Consider the following 16871-nt stretch of genomic DNA (forward strand, 5'->3'; position numbering starts at 1 on the left):
CATTCAAGTTTAATATTTACGATTATCCTGGAGGCTGGCTTTCATGCAATACTCACGTGTGCATCACGATGCATACTGCTTAAGTTTCACATGAGTAATGCAATTCCACGTTGTGCATTTCTTAGAGTTAACCTAGTTAACCATTGACGATTTATACACAAGCTTATATGTATTCATGGATTAATAAATTATAACCTATGCAAAAAATTGGTGCACTTTTAAAACCGCATAGTCGGTGCCGCTATTTGAGCAATATAAACACCATAGTAGACATAATGTATATGTATGTGTGTCATCTCCTTTTAAAATAAATAAAGCAGGTTTCAACAATTTGTAAATTTTTTTCAAGTCGGGTCATAAATCTGCTAATCTGCTAAAAATTAAACGTTTAGTTTCCCCAATAGTACAAAGAGTTAATATGTTTTGCAAATCCGCAAGAATTGGGCAAATCAAGGCCCCAATTGTAAGCACAGTAAATCAAGCACCAAAATTTACGTAAATTGCTCGACGGTTGTTTGTGCACAACAGAAAAAATTCAATCCTTCGTTACTTTACAATGAGGGTATTCATTATTTCTTCGTATCCTTAGTATTCTTTGTATCGTAAAATAACTTACGACGCTTACGAGATTTTGTAAGCGTCGTAAGATTTTCTCATCGAAAATCACGTTACTACGTTTACGATTTTTACTAAACCTGACCCCTTGTTTTTTCTTCGTAAACTATTTTACGATACTACGTATACGAAGAAATAATGAATACCCTCAATAATTCATCTAAATAGCTTAACGTTGCTAGAAGCCATAAATTATTTGTACAAAAGGAAGACCAAAAAGTAGTTAACTTCAGGCGTATGTAATTTGCTGGTTGCATTATCAACTCAACCGAACTGACAAAATTGCAATTAGCACAAATATTATTATTTCATTTCAGCCATCTGCTGACTCTCGACAACTTTCATGCTGTGATTTGATTATTCTAGAAGGACAAGTTTTGTATTTCCCTCGTCACCAACAATGGCTAATAAGCTAGGAAAAACAGTTTAAAAACGCTATTACTCCACAGACGAGGGCATACAATGAACAATTCGTTTGCTATATAAACTTTACATTTTCAATGTTGATGTAAAGAATACACATTTTGTTTTTAAAATGTCGAGAAAACCTCATTCCGAATATCTCGACTTCCTTGATTTTTGTAAACTGTTGAAAAATTATACCATATTTCCTGCTTTATTGCAGAAAAGCCGTTGCACTTTTTGCAGCTAACCCAATCTTTTTTGTGTTTTCAAATATTTACCATTTCCTCAGATCCACAACGACAATTCCAGGTTTTTATGCACATTTTGTTTAAACGCAGTCAGAAAACTTACTCCAGTCACGCTTCATTTGCTTTAGATTGAGCAGCATCTTCCGCGTTATCACCATAACGCACCACAGGACTAACTCTGGCCAAGAAAGAGTAAAAAGAAGTAAAATCATGAGGAAGTGTGATTGTATCCCCCAAATTACGTATACTTACAAGTTTGCTATGTATGTACACGTTTTATTATTTAAGAGAAAAGCTTGTTCTCGTACGAACGTAGTTGTTTCCATCATGTTTTCCATTCCACACTCATTACGACGACATTTCTCACTGGTGGAGCAATAATCATTACAAGCAAGTCTAACTATGAGAACTCTAGACAATGCAATCCACTCGTATGTATCCCGCCTGCTGCCTGGTTGTTCCGTCTACTTTTTTTATCTCGCCAAACAAAAAAACAATGGATGGACGTAAAATCGTAGACTTCCACTGTACTGCCTTTCAACATACGTTAGTTGAAAGGCAAATCTGTGAAGACAGACAACTGCACTTTGTTTTATATGGAAGAAGTGTAAAAGCATCCTTCTTCATACAAAAATACCCCTCTCCCCAACGCCTCATGAACATTGAACAGCATGGATTGACATTTTCGCAAAGGAACAAATGTTACACGCTAAAATATTTGATGGAATATGAAGGGATTTGCCAAAAAATGAAAACTCATAGATCCTGTAAGAAATGCGTTGTGAGCCCGAATTAAATACAATTTCATCTTAATTGTCATCTCTCTATCATCAAAGTGCAACATATGTACGCTAGGAAACGTGCCTAGTAAGAAGCAAGTGTTTGTGGTTTTCAACCAGCGGAAAAATTAAGTCAAGTCAAGCCATTTTGGATTGTCTCACAGGCAAAGTGGTTCTGAGTGTATGTACGTGATGTTCGTTAGTACGTAGAAAAGTGAATTTGCAGTCTTGAGCGGAAATAAAAATTATCTCGTTTCAACAATGTTGCTCTTAGTTCCTTCCCTTTCAGTGTCCATACTTTTTCATGTTCTCAGGTCTCATAATTTCTACTACTTTTTTCATTATAAAGCTTACAGTAAAAATCTGTATCAAGAAGTACAACTAAATAAAAACCAGCTTTTTTAACCTATTAGAGATTCCGTATTTAATTCACAAGCAGCAAAATAAACTCATAACAGGTTGTGCAAATATGTAGAAATACTCTAATCGTGTATGCAGTTGAAATATATGAAATCTTATAATTTGCACATTTCAGAACTTTAGGAATACTTATTAGAATAAAAAATGTACAACATACGCATCATTTGTGATACGAGGTTTCATAGAGAATATTTTGCGAGCGTTGTAAAACACTCATGATAATGAATTAAATAAACAAATTGATACCTATGTGTAAATAAAACGTTTTTAATCCTACCACCGGAATACGATAAACGGCTTATCTGACTGAACATTACTCAGAGAGCGCACCTCCCATAAAATCAATTCATTATCTCAATTTGACTTACGTGATTGCAATATTGCACAGATTTCAATTACAGAATGATGAATCCAATCCAATTTCACTAATAATTCCACTAAATCACTTTACGTACTATTATCACTGTAAAATAGGTACACACATAGAATATTCTTCACTAATAACACAACTATTTAAATTTTATCAGCAAGACATATATGCTAAAACATTAAGGCACAGTTTACTCTTCAATTTGCAAATTCAGCTGTTGAGAATTAGTCACTCATCATAATATAACTCGTCAAATGTTTAGAATACGATTGAAAATATTTTCCTCTTGACGGTGCATATGTTTTTAAATATATTTAGCTTGCATATATTTACGTGAAAGAAGTCTATGGTTCATAGCTCATTTACTTATGGAATCGTATATCATATTTCAGTTCGTCTGTGAAGTACACAGACAGAGTTTGAAACAGCTCGTCTTTTATCATTGAAAAGTAATTCGGGACACGTCCTTAAAGTATCCAAACTAATGCTAACAACAATTTGAGCAGTTGAATGGATTATTTTGATATCGGAAGCTAATGTTTTGCACACATGGCACAAGTCGAAAAATGAAGAAACGTCACATAAAATAAGCCTTAAATCGTCCATACATCCAATTCTATATTAGACTTTGACACCCACATTAACTATAAAGTTGTGAAATATATGTATAATATATACTCCGGACTTAAGCTCTATTTGAAGTAGTAACTTGCATACATAGGTTTCAGCTTTCTCTTTCAACAAAACAAAAAATTATGTATACATTGATCTCCACTTAAGTAGGTATGTTACTGGAAAAAAGGCTGGGGAGCGATATTTGAGATGATGTTAAGTTGGAAGATTTGTGTTATAATTCAACACCACTAACAATACCACAAATCGTTGCACTCATTTGCATACAAATAGCGTTTATAGAAATACTAAATGCACTCTGCACTTTTGACTTTTATAATTGGGGAATGTTTTTCCTCTGCTCACTAATTAATTAATTGCGAAATGCCGATGAGGTGACACACAGAGAACTGTAATCTGTCTCTGCCTTGTCGCTGCTACAACGGAACTGATGAAAGCATGGAAAAATTTACACGGCTCAGGTAGTTGTGCTAACCTGAGCTATGCACAAACTTTATTGTGCATATGTATGTGTATACAGTGGTAATGCAGTTGGTATGTTATACCTCACAAAACAAGGGCCATAGGAGTTTCTACCAAAGTTTCGTTGGTGAATTAGACAAGCACTTCACGTAATCTCACTCACTGAATGTACTGCAGGTATTCCACGTACCGATACGATGAGTAAAATACCAGTCCCACTTTCAACCAACTCGCCATTAACAGTCAACAGAAGAAACCAAAGAACGAGCGAAGGAACGACGATGGACACTCCATTTCATTCCAATTGAAATTCCGATCCAACAACGTCCAATGCACAATAGTGACGGTGAAGAAGGCATAAGAAGAAGAAGTAGCACAGGTTTTCAGGTTGAGATTAGTCGTCTCTTCTTCTATCCTCTCGGATACGGCGACCCAAACCCGTTTTGATTTCGAGGCCTATGCTAAAGTTGATGATGCGACTTAAGAAATCTCTGAAAGATGTGAGCAAGGATTTTGTTGCCCAGTCTTTGTTGGCGTATGTATTTATGTGTGAGTGAGAATGATGGTGCTGCTTCTGCAATGTAATTTCTGTGTGTGTGTGCATATTATGCAGTAATAATTCTTTTCTTCAAGAAAGCACCAACCACCTTCTCAGGTGTATTCCCTTCAATATGATGATGATGATGGGATTACATTTCAGTTCTCGAGTCACCGAAAGCTTGGTTGGTTCGTGGCACAGGTGTGTTGTCTTGTCTCCTTTATTATACACACATACATACATATATGCCCGGTGCGTATAAACTGATATGCACGTAACTTGACATATACCCAAGTATCGGCTTGGCAAACTCGGTTCATTTTATGCTAACTACTATATAGTATAAGCTGCGATAGTAGGTTTGAGCATAGATGGGCGGTGTCTGTGGTGTCCGGCAAAATTTTTGGTGTCCGTTGCCAAAGGTGCCTGGTGTCCAGTGTCAGCAAAAATCTTTGGTATCCGGTGTTCGGCAAAATATTTTTTTGTCAAATGTCCGACAAATTTTTTTGTCCGGTGTCCGGCAAAATATTTAGTGTCTGGTCTCCGGACACCGCCCATCTATGCATTTGAAAATTGAGGCACATTTGTATTTACTAGAGTGACTGACTTCTCTCTGTAAATTGAGGTTCTGAGAGTTCTGGAGGTGGGATGGCTCACAGAAATCCCTCATCATCTCTCTCTAGTCAAACTATATGAATCTACGCGAGCCTAATGATGAAACGACAATGAATATCGTTATATGCAGTTGGGATATAAAGTGTAGTATTCAGCACTTGTAAAATCCATGCAGGAACGAGGGGCGAATGCATGATGGAGTTTACGCTGCAGGTGAAATTCGTATGAAAGGTTTACTCCATTCTATTGTGGGAGCATAGCATTCGACAAAGAATTATAATGACTCGCTGGACTTTTTTGTTTGTTTTTTAGGGCCGAACCTCGAGCACTGCCAACCTGGAATACGCTGCTAGTTGTTGTTGGTGGTGGTTATAGTAAATAACCCCCATGAACGAACAGGTAACAAACATTCCACCTGCTCTCGTTCCCCAACTCTCATACCCGACACTCACCTGTAATCGTCAACAAGGATTTACTACATGCTTGGGGCTTTTTAACAAAATTAAGCCTTCCCGCGTACAATGGGAATCATTTGTACAAAAATTGTTTAAAACAGTCTTCTCCAGATATACCAAACACCTTTCTTTTAAAAACTTTTTAATTGAGTTCTGGTGAAAGCTGTCTCAATATAGCAAGATTTGTCCCAAATTCTGAAAATCCATTTGTGTTAAATGTCTGTAATCAGTAAAACATTAAACACCAGCAAAGCTAGTATGCTGAAGACCATATCTAGACGGTCCATTTTACATATATCCATGATTCAAATGACTTTACATTATGCATACTAAATCACTTTTATACTGTACAGTTCCTAAATAATCTTGATCATATGTCAAATGTTTCTAGGCCTGCATTCAAATTACCCAAATTCATGAAATCACGAACGCCAAGCAAGGTTCAGAGGGAATATGTACTACTACGATAATGGCGCATACTTATTCACGACCACGAGCAGGGTCTGGATACTAGAAATATCATGGATGAATACATTAACGTATGTAATATCACAAAGTTGAGTATTTTAATATTTTAATTAATCACATTCTTGAGGCTCAAGTTGATAAAAATACATTTAGCTCCGGAGCACATCCCTGGAAATGCTAGGAGCGAGAAGCGGCGATGGTTTTGGGAGTGCAGAAGAAGTGAATGAAAAAGCTCCTTTGTTGAGAATTCGAGCGAGAGACTGTTGTTCGATCTATGATCGAGCAACTCAAACTCAACCCTTTTTCCCAGCGTCCGCTCATTCTGCTGCTCTCATGCAACAGTTCGCAGAACTGTCCCCGCCTCCACTCATACGCCTTGGCCACCCATCGGATATTCCTTTCTTAGCCGCAGCTTCTGCTTTCACCCTTGGAAAAATGCTCCATACTCATCTCCCACGCTATGCAAACCTCGAGGAGAAAGTCAAAATTCTCCCATTGTATTGCTTTCCCTCGTCTCCTCCGTGCCTTTTTACGAACGTGAATCTTGGAAGGATGGATTGAAGCAGGTTTGTTTACTTGCTTTCTCTCAACTGCCTAAATAGCAACCAGATAGCAAGTTTATTACTTGGTTACACGAGAAAGGATGCCTCACGACTAAAGTGCTCTTTATCTTAAAAGCACACACAACATGGTCAATTTCCTTTCACTTTCGCTCATAGACCGGAGACCGGGCATTGACTACCATCCACATCACTTACTTAATTCACCTTTGAAGTAAGTGAGACGCAGGAGAAAGTACTGCTTTCAATAAACTCTGAGGAGGTGAAGGAATTACTCTACGAAGAGTATATTAAAGCTGTTTTTTTACTCGTGGGAAGCAAAAAATAAGAGTCTTGCTCTGAAATAAATAGGGAACGATTAATCTCCTTGCTGCTTTAACTTGGGAAAAATAATCCAACTTATAAAGGGAGCCAATTTCCTGCCCAATTCCAACTTCGTTAGGATGTTATTTAATCGTCTTACTCCTCGTAAACTCATGTTATCAAAAATACCCTTCGGATGGAGGATTAAAATCAAATTGCTTCGGAATGACTCCAGATCAAACCGTGTTTGACACATTGGATTCGCTTAGCTGGAGTGAAAGCAAGTCACACCCAGTTATTTATTCAACTGTGGTCTGAGGAATGGCTTGACTATTCCATGCCTAGTACTTCTATATCTACAAGTATACGTACGAATGTGCACACAAAACGAGGAGGCCAGCAGCCAAGCAAATGATTCGGATCTGAAACAAATCCCTGAAATGAGTTTAAATGACACCCCTGGGTTGGAGGTGAGCGATCTGCATTCCAAATTGGTTGGATTCCACAAGGTTGCCCTCCATCCTGCATCTTTACAAGACAGAAGCCGAGCGTTTGTGCTATCAGAGTTGTTGGCAAAGTAAATATGACGGAACATGAAAGTAGCGTGACAAACTGAGTCATATTGGAGAAAGCAAAACCCAGTTGGGAAATCACGAGTCCCACAGCATCTGCTTCAACCATTAGCCACCGTGTATGCTATGCAACGACATGCTACACACGTCGGCAGGTGGACTGAAATCTTGGGGCAAACAACTACCAGCAGATTTTCTCTGCAGTACAGGGCGTCAAATTCGTGAGCAATAATATTGGTTCTATTTCGGAATTGTCCTGCCCATTGTAAACATGTGGTGATAAATGGAGAAATGTGGTGTTGCACGAATAAGTTACACGACAAAGATCACCGCCAAAGGAATAGTGACGAATTTACACTTAAAAACATACTGATACTCCAAAATAGACATATGTAGGTGAATTGTAAGCCTATATACTGCTCATAAATGCAGGTCTGCTGGCGATACAACGTGTACATATAACGTAACACTGCTATATCAATTATTAACTACAAATATATCACAATAGAAAATGATTAATGGTTCATACTTTGTCTTCGAAGCAGAGTTTAGCAGGCCCAATCACAATGTGCCGCAAAAACAACTTTCTCTAACTAACTCATTTTTTTCTTATCTGACAACGTTGGATTGTAGCATTTCTGAGGGGTCGGGAACAACAGAGAAAAATATATAAAATGAAATGTGCTCAGACATTTGCACTTTTATGAGATTCTGTCACTCTGCTCTTCCTCCACTCAAAAAGAGGCTCGACGTATTTCGCTTGTGCAAATACATGTGAACATAAATTAGCCTGGTTCGGTTCGTATTTGTTGACAAACTTTGCGCATCATGCTCGTATCAGTTTTGAACAAAAAATTACATACCGAGCTTGTTTCCGCTTCTTCTTTTTACTCGAAGACATATCGTTCTTGATCTTATGCACTGGAAATACAGGGAAAAAAATATATAAATATTACCAAAATCGATTTATTCAATTAGTTGGAAATAATTGTTAATAAGGGATATAAATTCTTACCTGGTGGATGTGCGATATGACTTCTGTATGTGTAGCATCTTCCAATGAACGCCCATTCACTTCCAAAATCTCATCACCAACCTCGAGATCTGCTTTGTCGGCAGGTGAACCTTTGAAATAATTATATCAAAATCAGATTGAATGAATCGTTCAATACGAACTCTTGAAACTGGGGTATTTTGCGAACACAAATACTTTAGAGGAAATAGCAGGAGGAATAAAGTTGCAACAAAGTAGAATCGTAGGTTGAGTTGATTGCATAAAAATCTCTAAAAATCTAAGAATACGAGAAGCAAATCTAGGAATTTTAGATTTGTATCCCTTTGTCAGCAGAAAAAAAAACTATTCTATGCGCGACATCAAAGGTTTACAGCCAAATTCACTTTCAATTCCCACTTTGAGACTCCTTGCACAATGCACTCTTCGTGGTCCATAACATAAAATCAAATAAACAAAGAAGCAAGCAAACAACATTCGGCGAGAAAGTGACGAAATGTGAGTAAAAAAGCACAGCATATAAAAACTTGCGAGGAATGGTAACCAATGAGAAAGACGTGGTCGCAAAATCACAAAGAGCAGCAGCTAAGGACACATACGGCTGCATTACCTTTCTCCGGCCTAACCAACTATCTTTCTCTCTCATCTTTATTGTTATTAGTTTTATGTCGGGAGTGAAATTCATCCCGTGTATCAAATACAGTATAACCTGCTACCCCACACCCGCCCCATCCATCCATGTGTCATACATCAAAGAAAATAAGAATCCAATGACATCCTTCCTTTATTTGTTATCCCTGCATATTTCATCCACGCATTCTCATTTTTCCCGTAATTTTTGCATAATTTTCTTGTGGAGGATCTAACAAAACTGGAGAAATATAAGCATTCTTTCTTACCCATAACAATTTTTTTTCACAATATAAGATCCGGTATTTCATTTTTGCAGCATATTTAAAGAAACATGAATTTGGGGTGTACGTTCGTACCAAGCAAGTTCTCTCTTCTTCCTCAAGATAAAATTACGACTGATAATAAAGAGGAATAGCGTAGGCGGTGGGAAAAGGTAAAATTAAATCCATGCTTGGTTTACTTAAACGTTGCGATAAGGTGAACCACGTTCCCACGACACATGTCCGTCTTTTCTTCCTCATAGCTTACTCAAAATAAACTCATTCTCGGTAATGTGAAAGATGGTCCTGCTGTTTCGTTGCTGCTCTTGTTACCTGTCTCACATTCAAGTTTATCGAAACTCATAATTCAGATTTTATCGAGGGTTCATGTCCTTTAATCTTTATCAAGGAAGGAGACAAGTAAATTTTTAAGTGCTTCTCCCCACAGCTGCAAATGATTATTATTTTCATCTCACGATGATGATAAGCAAACCGGATGAGGTTGAGTGAGGAGAAAGAAGATGTCAACCCATAACAATCCAGGGAATACGGCTATGTACATACATATCTATGTGCATACCTACGTGTTATGTGCAGATATATTTCCATGTGTATACACGGGACGTGAAAAAATCTCATTTTGTGTTGGGTGAGGCTTGAATGGGATTTTAAACAGGAAAGACGAGCGTCAGGAAAAGTTGCCCTTTGGGGTTTTACAGATTTTTATGTAGATTGAAGTCACTCACTTCAACATGTACTCCAGCCGCCGTCGAATTGGAGAATTTCACCTTCAGCCAGCCATACATAAATACTTGTCCATTTATTCTCCTTCTCCATGGATTGACGACGACACGTTTCCCACCATGACACTTTCTCCCTCGACTGTAAAATGTCACTAAACTTTACCTTCTTCTTCGTCTCCTCAAAACTAAATTCGCACACAAAGTGTACTTGCACAGTTCGCCTCCAGTGCTGCAATCAAGGTTGTCTATACGTGCAGGATGATGCATGTTTACTAGATCAATTTACATCACACGGAAAGTGGTTGTGGCCTCGATGTATTCATTTGATTGTCTCGTTTTCGAAATATACGATCCCTGTAGCCCTAGCCAAAAGCTCCATAAGAGACCATTGACCATCCTAAGGCCCAATTATTGTAAATTAGCCCAAAATTTTAAAAATACACGTGGTGAATTGATATACGTACGTATGGGTATGCTGTATTAATCGGACCCTTTATTTTGACTGACAACTGTGCGCACTGCATTAAATATTAATTTCTAATCAAGATAAGTTCTATGAAACAAATTTGTATGGCAGTTAACTTTAACTATTTACCTTGGCTAACTTAAACAGTAAATACTACGCAATCCATTTGTTCAAATGAGCTCGATTGTGTGAGTTGTGACTATTTAACCAACAGCCATTTTCAGAGTGGAAACTTTACTCAACTTTTACCCAGCAAACACTAGACTTTAGCATTGTGGAAAGGAAAGTTATTCTCTCAATCGCGTGGATATTCTGCTCTCTTGCAGACTACGAACCAGTTGGCTCTCTTGTACCCTTGCACTGTGAGGTCGAGACAATTAACTAGATAAAGAGGATAAAATTTGTAAGAGAAAAAAGTTTTCTAGGAAATAAGTGAGCTTGGAACAATATGAACCAGATATGGACATACGTTGTGATTATTATGAAACCACAATACATCATACTTGGCAAAATCAACAATCAAGTTTTGAAATCCTAAGACCCTGCATATACGATATATATTTCAAATTCTGAGCGTATACATAGTTTCTCAATGTGTGCAGTATGACAAAGCGCAAGACGCTGCGACGGATGGACGGAGAATGTGAATGTGGATGATGCAGCCCCATAGGCACCTCAGCTCGTTAGTGTTTGGATAAACGAGCAACCAAGTCGTCTGGAGGAAAACTTGGATATCTTTCTCTCCACAAAGCACAATAATGAAGTACAGGAATTTGCCGATGGCGATTTCATTCCCTTCGTTTCCACTCGCTTTCTCCGTACTGTTCATTTCAGGCCAGAGGCATCATGGTCTAGTCGGACGTGGTGTTGGTGCAACACTGGTCACGAAACTTGTAAAGAAAGATCCGATTTAGTTAATTTGCAAGTTTTTAGTAAGTAATGAAAAATCAAGCAGATTTTTACCATCCGCTTATCTAGATATGTTCAGACTTTCATAATACCTGGTGAAAGTCAATGCACCCTCAAAGATGTCCAGAAATCTAAAGTAGGTTATGCCCAACAAACCGGGAATAATTCTACTCTAACCTCAAACTTTTGGTAGCATGAAGACCTGAATAGGTAGCAAACTGCTATTATATTATGCCCTCTTTGCGGCACTTTTCTTTTATTCCTGGTTGAGCACTCTGCTAATAAGTCTGGTGCTTTTCTTTCGGCCCAACCCAGCAAAAAAATTTCTTACGTGACACCATTAAAAGAAATGTTGAAAATACATAGTTTTGAAATATATGAATATAATTCAGGGTGCACATTTAGTTTGGAAATACGCGCAAACGCGACAAAATACATATTTTGATATGGTGGGTGACATTTATTTAAGCGAATATTTGGTTCCTAATGAGTTTTAAAAGTAAGTCAGCTCAGCAATGTTCAAGTACTCAGTGAGATGAGAGGCTTAATAACCTTTTGCCAAGCGGGGAGAAAAGACAAGTGAGATCAAAGGGGGAAATTATACCTCCTGACACCCATTGGAGCGTAGCATTCAAACCTTCTGAGATTTGAGAGATGAGACTGAATGCAAATGAAATTAATCATCTCCAATGGGAGAAAGTTGGACAAAGACGGAAAGCCATCATTAGAAGAACCTCCCTTCGACTCAGCGGACAACAAACTAACAAACATTCTTCTCGGGCAGAGAATGGGAGCAAGTCGAGCTGCACATACAACAGGAGGATGATTCTCCTCTCGCCGGCAGCAGCATGGCCTTTGTTAGCAGAAATAAGATGATGAAGGTAGTTAGCGGCAGGGATGCAAGGAGTGTAAACAACGTCATACCAACAAAATCTATACACCAACTTTCCCATGATGATTATATTGCTTTCACCAGTCAGAGAGCTACCCACAAAGGTCTGCCTCCTCCTCCCATGGAAAATTATTTCTGACGCTTCATCTTAATAAAAATGGTGCACTTGCCGATCCGCAACCTCATGATCCACATTTAGCAGTAGTAACAGTTATTTATGTTTGTGCATATATGTATTGCTCCTCTTGCCATAGGTGTTTGCGTGCTAAGTAACAACGCCATTTTACATTATGTCAGGTGCCAATCATGCTCCATTACGTGTTCCAGCTTGTAGACAAACAATCTTCTAAAAGCCCCACGACGGATGACCCAAAGCAAGGAAGGAAGGATCCTTGCGAACCGTTGCTCGTGCTCCTTTGGTGAGAGGAGGATGAAAGATGATCTTTCTCCACACAAACGGCAGGAATTGTTGGTGGAGTTTTTGTCTGTGTAAACTTTTTGCCTACCACCCACGAGGACACCGTGTACAAGTTATCCCAGGATTAAATATGCATTAAGCCTTATCCATACGCACACATGAACCCATATTTAATATCGTGACCTGCTCCTGTTATGGATGATGTATCGGGTGGAAGTACTTGGCTAATCAAAGTATTTCCTTACATAATGCACAAATATAAACCATTAAGGAAATTAGAATAATCATAGTTTGTAGCAAACCAACTCGTGTACATATTTGGTACGACTCTTCGTGCAATGATTCGAGGTGGTGTAAAGTTATGGGACATTTTATTCCAGCGAGTCAACTAGCCATTTTTCAGTGCAATTTCGTTCCCAGAATGGCAATAAGAGTAGAATGAGGATATCTTGTGTGAAAGAAAGTAAGTAGATGAACGAGGGATGAGAATAAAGCGTGTGGGATGGATTGAGCTCGCAGGAGGAGCAGGAGATAAGCAGCCGCCGAGCGAGCGAGTTCTTTTGCTTCTTCATAGAATTGCTTGCTTCAGGACAAAGTCGTATCATCATCGCATCTGAATTCATTCACAAGGACCCTCATACATTTTCTATGTATATTCCGTTTGTGACTGGACTCCGGGATAAAGTGAGAGTCGGAGGAGGAACTACATCTCTTTCAACTCTTCATTCCGCACAATTCGCAACCCCAAAATTCCAACCAAATCCAATAGTGCTCTCATCGCTGTGTGCTTTCTCTCTCTCACTTTCAACTCTGGACAGCTACTATCCAATCCAACACACACTGCTGGATAATGTAACGACGTAACCACAAAAACTCCGATATCAACCACCGCAAACCAGGCAGAGCAGAGCAGAGCAGGCTAGGAGACAAAAGAGAGCAATGGACAACTCGGATATGTAAATTTTTACATCTGACAAAATTGACACAGTTCTGGCGTCAATAATTCAAGCGTCAGCTACATCGACGATAGCGTCTTAATTTTGCAACATATATGAATTTGAATTCCCCGAGTTTATAACCTTTTCAAGTGAAGTGAACAAAATGTACATGAACTATTTATGTATTTATATGACAGTTCAAGCCTGGAGAGGGTAAAGGAAACTGTATGAAATATCTAATATGCTTTCCTTCGAAGCACAAAGAAATCACAGTCACATCCTTCCTCAGACATTAATAAATGTTATATAAATACAAGGGTCCGGACATATTTGGATGTTTTGATAGGTTGCTTTCTCTGTTTCTCTCGTCCGAAGAGGAAAATTCCCTGGCAAAAGTAAGTCCATAGTGAGTCCACAATGCTGTATGTACAATGCCATCCAACTATATTAGGCCGTCGAAAGGCTCTTTACAACAACGAGATAAAACACTTGAATGCAACTATACACGTAAATATATAGCTGCGTTCATGGCGTTATTATTTGAGAGTAACGGAAATACTGTCAACCTCTCACTCGGCCCGGACCCAGACGGGTTTGACATTTTGGAAGAACTCCTGAAATTGAGCAGTCTCACACTCTCCAATCAAATTGCCAACAAGGAGCCTTATCTGATACGGGTTGTTCGGGTATCGGGTTGCATTCGGAGAAATGTGCTCCACATCTCTCCCCACACACATTTTTGTCGTTGTTGGCTGGAGGTTGACACAAGTCGTAATGGAAAATCATATCAACCCGAGTACCAGCATGATTGACGTTCTACATCCATTTGTCCATTTCACAATACGTTCATTTAGACAGGTTGGAATACAAAGTTGTAAAATAAATGAAATCGTCCCAGTTTTTACAACAGTGTAGATTATTTCATTTCACTCTGCAAAACTTTTCCCTTTGAGCACGGATTCGCGGAAATACAATGCAAGGATCAATAATCATCCTCTTTTAGTATTATTTCAGACTTTCTATACTTCATGAAAGGAATACATGCAAACGCTGAGACTCTCTTTTATGCTCATAAATATTTAACCCAATTATATGAAAATTTCAATTCCTTATTAAAATTTGATAAAGGAAGTGTTAATTAATTCTTCAAAAGGATGTGGGATATTAAATCTTCATACTCTTTAATTAATTGATACTGATTTCCATGTTAGATACACTTTGGTTCTAATTAAATTTTGCCCCGAGAAATCTCATGACTTGCTGTATTGCAAGAAAACGATGCGAAAGTGATTACTTATTATGATCTTCGTAATTCAAGTATTGCTTTGTATCCCGAAAATTACGACTTTGAGATTACGACGACATAAGCATTACCTTTCTCGCAAATTCCGCTTCACACGGGAAATCAGAATGTAGTTGATCCAAGGCTTTAATAATTTTAAGGACCCGCACCACCAAGCACTGTAGCAAATAGTGTCTCGTCGGGTGGTTCAGTGCTATTAAATATTCAGCTGCAGACTCCACTCGGCAGGATTATGTACATGCATATGTATGTACAAGCCAAGATGAAGGACAACAATTTCTTGGAGTCGAGGAAGACGATGAATAAATTGATGTTTCCAAGTTGTTCGCTTGACTCGTGTCAACATGGCCATAAGACGAAAATATGTTTTATGTGGATCATCCCTCACAATTATGTACATCCAACCACAACTGCAGAGCATGGAAGGAGCTTCCCACAGCAGCGGGTAAAATATTGCTGCAATATTCCTTGCCAAAATCTTCATCTATTTAATGCTCACTTACCGCAGGAGCTGCGAACGAACGAACGAAACGAGGGAGCCTGTCTTCACTCGACGAGAAACGGAAACCCGTACAAACAACTGGTTTCACTCGTGTTTAATTCTATCTCTCTCCTGCAAAACCTATGATTCCATTCTGTTCTATCCCAGAAACAGGAAGACCCATCAGGAGCACAAATGCAATTTTAAATCGTCCTCGTGTATAGATTTCCTCCACAACACGCAGCGGTAGTGGTTCGCAAGAGAATTAGGAAATTAATTTGAAAACAGAGAGCAGCGTGGAGTTACTTCTGTTCAAACAGTGGTTAGTGAAAGTCCACACACACACTGGTCCCATGTTTATTTTTCTCCTCCATCACTTTCTCCCTCTCTCCAGAAGGAGGAATGTGTGAATGTGTGTTTTGAGAGTCCATTATGAAACATGCAATATTTTAAGGTCTTTTAACCTCGCTGGTCGTCTTGCATTTGGCCAACTATTTGTCCCGCATACAAAGTGTAATGGGATTTTATGAGCCATATTATTAGAATAATGCAGCCGAGGTCGTGGGCCAGAGAAGCGCAATCAGTATGCGGAAGGGTACTAATCGTAGGCAGAGGATGTGAGAATTATTAAGGGATGTGCCGCGGAGGAGAGAGGACGAGCACGCCGCTTTCTCCTGGTGATAAATGTGGCGGGGGAAAGGCGTGGAGGAGGACGGAGAAAACCACGAAAGCTCAACTCAACTTTATGTCTCTTGCTTATCTTCATTTCATAAATAAATGACTGGGACCACACCTCGTACATCCCTCATCTCCTTAAATATTGATCTCATCACACTTTCTCACAACTTGTGCCATTGAATAGTTTTAATGTTCATTCCTCTAACTTTATGCTAATCCAGATAAATTAATGTAGGGGAAACTCTGACTGCCTATCCTACACTCAAGATTAGCTTATGAATGCAATTTCTAACCCCATATAGAAAAATTCTCGAATTATTCATGGTAAGTCTATTGAAATGTGCAGTTAACTATCACTATCGCTTAAGTAATTTTAAGCATACTTAATCGATCAAAACATACTTTTCTTACTTTTCTAGAAAAAAATAAAGTGAAAAAAAAATTTGTCAGTGCAATTCATTAAATGCGACATTGATATTCGCTCCCTTCGCAGAACGCAACTGGACACAATGCAAACAAGAGAACATTGCTTTTGAATGTGTCGGTGGAAACTAATTTGCAGAGTTGAAAAGCAGAGGCGGCCTGGCTTTTCTCCCCAGTTCTCCATTTGGCTAGTTTTCTTTGATATACGTCCTGTGTTCCCATCCGCCCGTCCCCACAGAAAGTAATCGCTCGGATACATTTTCATGCAGAGA

The 16871-nt window shown here is 38.7% G+C and overlaps 1 protein-coding gene across 3 annotated transcripts in view; it reads right to left on the reverse strand.

Annotated features, from left to right (window-relative positions):
• LOC110845232 (MAGUK p55 subfamily member 5) overlaps nt 1–16871 on the reverse strand; it is an 85296-nt gene that overhangs the window by 24417 nt on the left and 44008 nt on the right. For all 3 annotated transcript variants that reach the window (XM_022091612.2, XM_035847699.1, XM_035847700.1), the window contains exons 4-5: nt 8459–8568; nt 8307–8364 (exon numbers count right to left, since the gene is read on the reverse strand). In XM_022091612.2, the coding sequence (XP_021947304.2) occupies nt 8307–8364; nt 8459–8568 (168 nt within the window). The remainder of the gene's footprint in view (nt 1–8306; nt 8365–8458; nt 8569–16871) is intronic.

The sequence above is a fragment of the Folsomia candida genome, unplaced genomic scaffold (assembly GCF_002217175.1).
Source record: "Folsomia candida strain VU population unplaced genomic scaffold, ASM221717v1 Fcan01_Sc002, whole genome shotgun sequence".
NCBI classification, from domain to species: domain Eukaryota; kingdom Metazoa; phylum Arthropoda; class Collembola; order Entomobryomorpha; family Isotomidae; genus Folsomia; species Folsomia candida.